At 37.8% G+C, this 9887-nt stretch overlaps 2 protein-coding genes across 6 annotated transcripts in view; one reads left to right on the top strand and one right to left on the bottom strand.

Moving 5' to 3' along the window:
- Positions 1-2728: 2728 nt before the first annotated feature.
- On the bottom strand, positions 2729-7052 carry tmed5 (transmembrane p24 trafficking protein 5). Its single transcript, XM_008407365.2, has 4 exons — positions 6715-7052; positions 5985-6082; positions 5724-5907; positions 2729-4548 (listed from the first exon to the last, which is right to left on the bottom strand). Exons 1-4 carry the CDS (start codon positions 6901-6903, stop codon positions 4330-4332), a joined length of 690 nt encoding a protein of 229 aa, XP_008405587.1. The 5' UTR covers positions 6904-7052; the 3' UTR covers positions 2729-4329.
- A 1618-nt stretch (positions 7053-8670) lies between these two features.
- suco (SUN domain containing ossification factor) overlaps positions 8671-9887 on the top strand; it is a 42847-nt gene continuing 41630 nt past the window's right edge. For all 5 annotated transcript variants that reach the window (XM_008407369.2, XM_008407368.2, XM_008407367.2 and 2 more), the window contains exon 1: positions 8671-8953. In XM_008407369.2, coding sequence (XP_008405591.1) covers positions 8901-8953 — 53 coding nt within the window. In that variant the 5' untranslated portion in view covers positions 8671-8900. The remainder of the gene's footprint in view (positions 8954-9887) is intronic.

Here is a 9887-nt window from a genome sequence, read left to right as displayed (position 1 = left end):
ATACACTAACTGAATAACAGATTATCAGAAATTAACGTTGATAACTGAATGTTTCAATAATTTGAATTACATAAATCTTTATTGAAATGTGAGAATCTTTATCTGATTGTATTTTCAATTATTTCGGGCCAATGTAGCAGAAGAAATATAGAACATTTATATATTATATAGTATACAGTACATGGCAGTCAAGTTTTAATTCACATTTTACACATGTAGTTAATTTCATTTCAAATTTGACACATTTATGTAAATACTGTTAGATTTTTCTTGTATTTGTTCATAAATATGTAAATACAATTGCATTTCTAATTCTGAATATCTGCCAGCCATTTTCTCATTAATTTTATCTGTTGTTTTTTTTTAATAAGATGTCTGTGGTGAACATACGTGGCCCATTCTCCACTGAACTTTTAAGACGGAATCAACAAAACAACCCATCAGAGTATCCTGATATTTTTCATCTTACAAGTCTTACAGTTAAGAGGGCTTGTGTCCCACTTTTACACATTCTTGTTTTTTTTGCAGCTTCTCAGAAGATAAACTACAGCCAGAAAAGAGATCTATCAAAACAATGGTAAGTTCTTCCAAAATCCCAACCCAATCGAAAGAAATCACTTAAACATTTTAAAGGCTATTAATGCTTGAAACTTCTCCAATGCATCTTAAGTGGGATAATGATATAAAGAAGAGTGAATCTAATTAGTTGCTAGTAATTCTAAATGCTTGATGGTACTTAGCAACACCAATTACTAAGCTTAGGAGACACTTTTTCACAAAGAGGGAAGTTGCTTTGAGTAGTTTTATTTCATCTTACTGAAATCAGTTAAATCTGCTCTTTGCATTTACTGAGATTATCTTTTTTTTGATCATATGAAACACTTAAGTGTGGGGGGAAAAAACCCCCAAGAAGAAACCTGTAAGGAGAGAAATGGCTCAAGGTCATCTACTTCTGTTCTCGGTATGATTCACCAAATATTTATCCACTGCACTTTTTCCTTGAGACGTTTTTGATAAAGCTGAGATCAATGTCCTTGAACAATTCTTCTTCTTCTTTTTTTGCTGTTAACTCTTCTAAGCTCTTAATTAGATCACATTTACCTGAAATAGATAGTAAAACCAAATCTACAAATAAGAGAGAACTAGTGGTGATTGTATGCCAGTTTGAGAACAACTTAAGGTCCTTAGAGTTTCATTTTAGAAAAAAAAATACTCCAGACATTTTACTGGTTTGCATTTCCATTTCATATGACATATATTTCTTTCAGATGGTGTCGAACTTCAGCAGCGTTTCCAGAACTCCTTCATCCTCATGGTACCTAATGGAAGGTTAAGCATCGTGGGTCAAAATGAAAAACATTTCAAACATTTCTGACAAAAATCCCAAATATTGTGTTTAAACTCTCCAAGGATTCACTGCGCAGAAAGGCCGTCTTCGCCTGCACTGAAGAAGTGTCTGATCATCTCGTCTCTGCAGCCTCACTCAGACAAAAAAGCAGATATCCATTAAAGGTTTTCTCTCTACCAGTAAATCAGAAATACTTTATTCTGTTCTGCAGTGACATCTGAACTACTGACTGACACAGAATCTCTTTAGCAGTCCAGCATTTTCAAAACCTCTGACCTCAGGTTTAAAGTGTATTTTCATGAGATAGCAGAGAAAGTGCTAAAGTATAGAGTAATACTGCATTGCACCTGTAGCTTTTGCTGCTGCACTCTGCCACCCAGCAGGCCGAAAGAAGCTGTTATACATACATATATATATTTTATATATAAATAAAACAAGACCAAAACCAAAACTAAGTAGCCACCTATAGCTTCTTTTTTAGAAACAGCTTTTCTGTTAAGCAGATCACTGCAGGCTGAATGGAGCAGCCTGCAGTGATCTAATTCTCACACCGTAATTATTCTGTTCTTGAATTGTGACGCTAATGGTGGCAACATGTTGAAGGAGCTCTCTCAAGTTAGTTCTGATTTATTATTTTCCTAAACTTGGTTCATAATTTGTTTGACTGAAGCACTGCATGTTTAGACAATTATTCTGTCTGCATGTGCTGCTAGATTTTTGCTCTAACGTTTATTTTTTCCAGGGACAAAGAGGTACTCTTGTCACAACTGGAAGCAGCTGATGAGGATCTTAAAAGCTCAAATAACACCTGACCTATGAGGTTTCATGTATGGAGAGCAGGATCAATAGAGAGAGAAGGACGAAGTTCTCTGAGGGGTTTTCACCATTCGGCAGACGTTAATTTAAAGGGGAGTGGGAAAAGCAAATGAGGTGGATTAGCATTGCTTGTCAACAACAGATGGTGTCATGCAGGAAATGTTAGTCATATCTGCTTCCTGGAAATTGAGCGTTTAGCGTGTCACACAGCATTTTGATAAGGGTCTTTGGAGATCCTTCTCACCCACAACAACAATGGCCTGAAGATACATGGATGATATGACTTATGACATCTGGTTTCCTTTTAGGATAAATAAGTGTTTTTGAATTGAATTGCATAAGGAAGAGAATGACAGTCATCTGAAAACTACAACCAAATTTAGCAGGTGTTAGATTTTTGTCTACGTCTGAGACAAAATAACAGTAAAAGCTATGCCATTTTTTTCAACAATAATAATTAAAATGTTACATAAATATTGTTTAAATCTTCAAAACTGTGGTATTTTTTACCGAAGGCCCCTTAAAAAAACTGCCTGCCTGTGTAGACACACAAGGAGAGACAGATCAGAAAAGATAGACTTGTTTAATTTATACACATCTACAAGTGCAGGGCATTGGTGGAATAAATGTCATATTCCCTCAATCTGCCTCAAAATAGTAGAAAATATATGTTTTAAAAGAGTAACAGAGTACTTTATTCCTTCTCAGTAATGTAGAAATACTATTAAAATTTTTTAATCTACCTGGATTGCAAAAGCATTTTAAATCGATCTCTTATAAGAATACCAGAATCTTAACACACAGCTGAACAGATGAATGCTTCATACATGGAAAATAGATTAAAGACAAAACAAAAGAGGAACAAATTACATAGCTAATTTGCATATTAACACAGCTAGTAAATGTTTGGTTTTATGCACTTTAAACATAAGGCTCTGAAGTAAAGGCCTGATCTAATGATGTGTCTTTACTCTTATAGCATAAGTCGTTTAACAGTGAAGTCAAGTATAAAGAAAACATTTAGGGAAAAACAAACAAACAACCAGCATAATTTTAACAGAGAAAAGGCAAAAAAAAGAATAAAAGAATGAAGACCTTCAGTAGGTGGTCCGAGACGGACCTCGGTTCTTTACTGGACCTTCCTCTAAACCCACCTCCAAAGTTCCAGTGCCCAAAGTCAATTTGTTAAAAATGTTTTTCACAGGCAGTGCAATAATCATAACAGTCTTTTTTTTTTTTAAGTATATGGAAGCATCTAAGAGAATGCTGACGAAGGGGAGGATCGTGTTTTAAACAGAGCAGGTGTGACATTGACCTTCCAGGTATCAGTCAAACAGAAGCAGCCTTCTGTCACTAGAGAGACAAGCGGACCCGTCGTTTTCACAGTAGGTGGGCTGTAAGCAGACACCCACCAGCAGACACGGGCCTTCACAGCGGGACGACTGTGGACGCCGCGGACCCCGTCTCTCCTGCTCCACAGTCCCTAGGGTGGGTTAGCAGTGCAACCCCACCTATCCACACACCTGACTGTTCTGCAGCAACATAGTATGGTTAATTTCCAACAGCATTCGTACTTGCTGCCAACTTCAGAACTGACAGGTAGATTTTTTTTTTGCCCTTGAGTAGTTAAGACATGATACCTAACTAGTTGCTCCTCCTCTTTATGTTTGGCAAAAATAAGTTATCCCAGCAGCAAGCGGCTACTTCAACTACTTTCACTCAGGAAAAAAACAAAAAACAAAACAAGGCAATATTTGCAAATTGGCCACTGGCCTGGTAACGCTCCAGCTCTATTAGAAAAGTAGTTGCATATCATAAACTTATTGTTACGTGTTGTGTAAACCACTACAGCAGCTAAGAAGGACCTTAAAACAGTAAAAAGCTATAAAGAGAGAGAAGAAGAGTTTTCTTGTAAAAAGGTTGTTGAGTGGAGGTATGGCTAGTCGACACTTGTGATTCATTCCCAAACTCCAGTGGACAGAAACCTTGAAGCAACAACAGTGGCGAATTAGTCCTGACCCTCTGTTGGTTTCTGCAAATATTTAAAAGACATAATGGTGTGGAGGAAAACAAAAACAAAACAAAACAAAAAAAAAGCATCCCTAATGTAACCGTGTTAACGTGTGTTAGTTTCATGATTTCTGTCCGTCCAGTTCTAGGCGATGTTATGTGCGAATTTTCCTCTTGTCCTCGAACAACAAACGGACTAAGTAGACCTGGACGGCCGACACCACCATCATCACGAAGAGGTTGACCACCGACCAAAAGTTCACCCTGTCGAAGTTGCTCTCCTGGAGGTTCCGGTCGCGAGCCTCGAATGCCCGCAGCAGCGTCTGGATCTGCACGCTTTTTCCCAGGCGAGACTTCACGTTGTTGATGGTGTCCTGGGAGACAGAAGAGAAAAAAATATACATATTTATAAACTTATGAAAGAAACTGAACAAAGGCCACTTCTACAAATACTTTGAGAGAGTCATATGCATATCCGTTTAGCTCCCTTCACTCTGATGCCCCTAAATAAAACCCAGAGGAACCACTTGCTTTCAGATGTCACCTAGTTAGCTTATAATTAAAGTTGGTAAAGTTGTGTGCACTTTAATCTCAGTGTAAATTCACCTGGATTCATGAACAATTAATGTTTGTCGACATTAATTGTTGATTAATTTTGAAGAACATTAATGAACAAACAGCGCCATGGAAACCAAGGAGCACAACAGATAAGGTGATCCATATGAAAAACCTGTTCAACTTTGCTTATATTGAAATAAAGTGAAACTAATTTACAGTTGACTTTTGAACAAGAAACAGGAGCTTGTTTTAAGTCAATAATTCCTTAACATTGATGAAACGGTGCTAGTTATGAAATAATCTGCCAGTGGAACAAGTCATGTTTGCCATATTAGAAGTTAAAAATTGTTTTTCCACTGGCAGATCATGTCACTTATAACTAGTACTTTCTCAAAAAAAAATATTTACAAGTTATTCACTTAAAACAAGTTCCTATATCTTGCAGAAAATGTACACACGAGTTAGTTTTGTCTTATTTCAATTGTCCTAAGATGCACTTGAAACCTGACCAAAAATACTGGGTCAGATTTTGTGGGTTTGCAGTGCATCTGCAAATCAAAGCTAGAGCATTTTCCTAAGCAAGCTGTGCAGTCAGGTGTGCTCCTTCCTTTTTAAGAAAGCAACTTCCTCCACATCTGGAAAACACGTTTCCTGCTCTTTACCACGTCATGGCTCTGTGACTTCTGACACAAATACGAGCCATTTATAGGGACGGGGGCAGCGCTAGTCACTGTGGCGAAACTGGTAAGCTGAGTGGTCGTGACGCTCTCCGTTCTTGTGACACATGCTGAATCTCTTAGGACGCTGCTTTGTGGGGAAATTATTGCGTCGTTAATGGGACTGTGTCAAGACAATAGAGGGACAACGTCTAAAACGCTGGAGTGGAAATATAGAGGAAGACTTTGCATGTCAGATTTTTAATTATGCCACTGAGATCAGACGGTTTAGAAACAATATCAAGCCATACGCTGCGTGAAAATGTCTGCCTCACCATAATGTCCTCCAGCTTCATGTCCAGCGAATCTGTCCCAATGATGTGCTCCTTCCAGTTGTCTGGGTCTTCCTCCTGATCCATGTTGTCCAGGATCAGCTCAAAGAAGACGAGCTTCTCGGATATGGAGCTGAACGTGTTGTCAAAGCAAAACACGTAGTCCCCATCCTCATGAGTTTCCACGCTGAAGGATAGAACAAGCTGTAAGGACACCGTGGACGTGCAAAACAAATCAACGGACGTGCTGCTCGAGTCGCTCACGTGTGGACGCCGTCCGACTTGCGCTGATCGCTGAAAAGCAACTGGCCGGATGGAGAAGAGATGGAAAAGTCCACGTCGAGACCGGCACCGTCTAACACCTGTTGATGGCGAAGGTAAAAGGAACGGGCACTGATGCCACCAGGGCTCAAACACACAACTTACCAGGAGACAAAACAGTTAACTTGCCAGTATTCGGAGTTGGATATCATTTTTTAAATATTATTAACATTTTGAAAACCACAAATAATTGAATTACTATGTAGTACTTTGTGATGGTTTATCACATGAAATCCCAAGAAAACACTTTAGTGTTTGGGCAGTAGTGAAAAATTATATGAACAATTCAAACATTTGTAAGGCATTGAATATGCTGTAGTAAGACGTCACCCAAATATGAGAAGTTGTAGTTTTTTCTCATTCTACAGTGAAAACAAAAACCCTCAGTTAATATTTGAAGCTACACACCACAATGTTAAGAAACTGCTATGGTACAACTGTCCATCATGGCCCAGACAGTCTAAACGGCATTGCTAAATGTTTGTGCATGTCAGGGTCAAACAGAGATACTCATTTTGGGAAATAATTTGTGCACTGACAGGCAAAACTGGTTCCTGACAATATGAAAAATCAAGGTGTGAGCCACAAAGTCAACTGGTTCTACCGATACGTAGTAATTTAACATAGCAGAGCATTACTGTGGATAACAGACAGTCCAATATTTGTCTATGACCTGATATTCAATCTCCAGGGAAGCCTCTTTCTTCATGGTTTGGTAGAAACATTCCTTTCGGCCAGCAGGTAAGCTGAAGGTGAAGTCGCTGTCCGTAGCTTGGGAGAAGGAAGCCAACACCACCAACCTGTCCGAGACTAGCGAGATAAACACGGACAGCAGACACAGAACCATCCGGACCGGCTCCATGCTCAAACCTGTGATCCTGAGAGTCCAAAAAAAGCTGAAGTTGTGTTTCAGCGGTCAAACACAGAGTCACAGAGGAGAAGCAAATGCTTCGGTGAAATTTTTTGACGTTCACCCAAAGTTGACTTCTGTTAAACTGTGCTCAGCCTCAGCGAAGACTGCTAAAGCACCAGGACCCCGCCTGTTCATAATAACAAATTTATTTATGGCTCAAATTAATATCCCATGAAGCTACAATATGTTTCAGATATTCTTTATTCGTTTTGCAAAAAAAATAACGTCAATATATTTGGCCAGTAAACAAAAAATAATTCTAAAAGGCAGATTTAAGGGCCTTGCTCGAATTGCATTGTGGGATATGTAGTTCATTTGTACCATGTGTGACAAACGGCAGAATTCGATGTAATCAAAAATAATCAAATAAAATTAAATTTCGAACTTTAACAGTTTACTTCGGTGTTAAAATTTCAATCTGTTGTACCTATAAACCTTTAAATATGTCACACTTTTGCAGTGTTGGTTATTTTATAGTCAACTTTTCCGGAGTGAAACCTAGAAGACTGCCAAAAGCTTCACACTGAGCATGCGTTAATCCTTTCGTAACCCTCAAAGTTGACTTTGAGGGTTATATATATATATATATATATATTTATATATATATATATATATATATGTGTGTGTGTGTGTGTCAAAATCTGCTGTGCTTGAACAATCATGCCCAATATATATATATGTTTCGCTCTGTCACCTGTTCTTATATCCGAGTGGTTCAGCTGACAAAATAACAGTTGAATTCATGAGTCAATCAAAGCCAATATAAATATATATGTTTATCTCTTCCAAAATGTTTCATATAAATATCCTTTGCCATGACCCTCTTTATAGATAGTTTAGTTTGAAGAGAAGAGGATCTTAAAACTTTATGCTTACGGCCCCCAGATCCTAAACCCAATTTATTTTGAGAACCACAAATCGATTGTAATATACATAATGTGATTATTAGTAGATGACATCTACAAGCAAGAGCTGCTCAGAGTTTGTCATAATCTGCTGTGCTTGAACAATCATGCCCAAACTGGAATCGGAACCATAATTAGAATAATAATAATAATAAAAAAATCTTGTGGAAATAATATACAATTCACTTATAAGTTTGCATATCTATCACCATATTTTATTTAAAAACACCAACCACACAAAAAATATGCCTAAATACAATGAATATGATATGGTTTGTTTGTGGGAACAAAATATAAGAAGGAAGGGACAATTTCGCAACCCCGGGGCACAAAATGAGTTAAATAACAAGCACACACATACAAACAATATTTTCTCTTTGTTTATTTTTTACCATGAATAAAATTAGTTATTTATGGTTCGTCCGAACTAAAGAAGCCACAGGTAAACAGATGTTGTAGTGGAGAAATAGTCTATTTGTACTAAAACATATTTGAATTTAATGGAAGAAAATTATTTTAATGACAAAAATTCCGATTATATACAAAAAACTAGTGTTAAAACAAGCCATTTCCAATGAATCGTGGTGTTATTGTGCAATAAATTGAAATAAGGCGTGCTTTGCTGATCAGTTTATCAAAAAGCGTGACGCGTCCAGTCGTACAGCCACCAACTCATCCTCAATACTGAAGGCGGGGCTTTTTTTTTCAAATACGACACAGCCACGTCTCCTATGATTGGTCGATAATTTCCTTTCTGTGATTTGATTGGTTATCTCTGGGGCAGGCGTTACATTACCCGGAGCACGGCAACTCGTCAGTAGCAGTGGCTGTTGAAACTGAAAAGGAGGCGGACTAAAGGTCCGTGTAATGAATTATACTCCTCCTGAAGTGTGGGTTTTACCTTCACAGCATCGTGGCTTGCTTGTTTCCTAATTAAGAAAGACTCACGGCTAACACACAGCTGGTTTTCGGTGTATTGTGCAGCCGCGACAGACCAGAAACAAACCAAATAGCGAGGATGTCGGTCCCCGCTGGAAGATAATGAAGAGGCTGCGCGTTTTGTTGGTGTGCCTCATTGTAGCTCTCCTGTGCTGGTAAGCTTGGCCTCCTGTTTTCACCCAGTATTACGAAATGTTTGGTAAATAGGCGTTTAAAGAATAGGTTGACCACGTTAAACATACATTTGTGCCCAGGCATACTTATTTATTTATTGTCTTTTGCTGCACAATATTTACGAGCATACATGTTTACTGAGTCGAGTCACCCCTGCTACATTAGCTAACAACATATGCCTGTTTCAGTGTGTTGGGATTCTGCTGTGTATGTGATTTTTAAGAAAATAACTGACTTTTATCCTGCTTGTCATCGTGGATAACCCCCTTTGCAGTTTAAATGGGTGTGTTTGTGGGGTTGGTGATGAGGCCAGCTGTTGATAGCAGCTGAGCTAGCTAAATTCAAGTTGGTCAGTGTTGGCATATGTTTCTTAGGTGGGGGACTGTCGGGTTCATGTAGGTAAAAAAAATTCAAAGAACTGTTTGCACATTTAATTTTTTACTAATCTGTAGTTTAAGATAACCAAACGAAGATAATTTATGTTTTTGTTAACTAACTTAAAACAAAATTTTATGACCCATACTGAAAAACTGTATAAATTCTTTTGGTTATTATAATTTTTTCGTCAAATCATGTAACTAGTTGTACAGAGATCAGAATCGGCCCATTTTCTTTTAATTGACATTGACTGTCGATTGCCAGGATAAATCCCAGACCCTGCTCAAGAATAAAAAGCACCAAATCTAAGAATTTCCACAATTTTATGAACTATAAAGGCACCATGACACGTTTTGAGTTGATTAAAAATTAGATAAATGTTGGTATCCGTTGTTATGACCTGTACTGTTAAATATGCAGCTTTGAATAAACTAAAAAAAAAGATCAGTTTTGTTCCAGGAAGTAAATTTAAATAGTAACTGACAGGTTTTAATTTAAAGAACGAAGGTGACCCGAGGCTTGTAAATGAGTTGCATA

The sequence above is a fragment of the Poecilia reticulata genome, linkage group LG4, assembly GCF_000633615.1.
Source record: "Poecilia reticulata strain Guanapo linkage group LG4, Guppy_female_1.0+MT, whole genome shotgun sequence".
In the NCBI taxonomy this organism is placed as follows: domain Eukaryota; kingdom Metazoa; phylum Chordata; class Actinopteri; order Cyprinodontiformes; family Poeciliidae; genus Poecilia; species Poecilia reticulata.
Note: the sequence above shows the minus strand (reverse complement) of the source record. Positions and strands in the feature narration are given on the sequence as shown.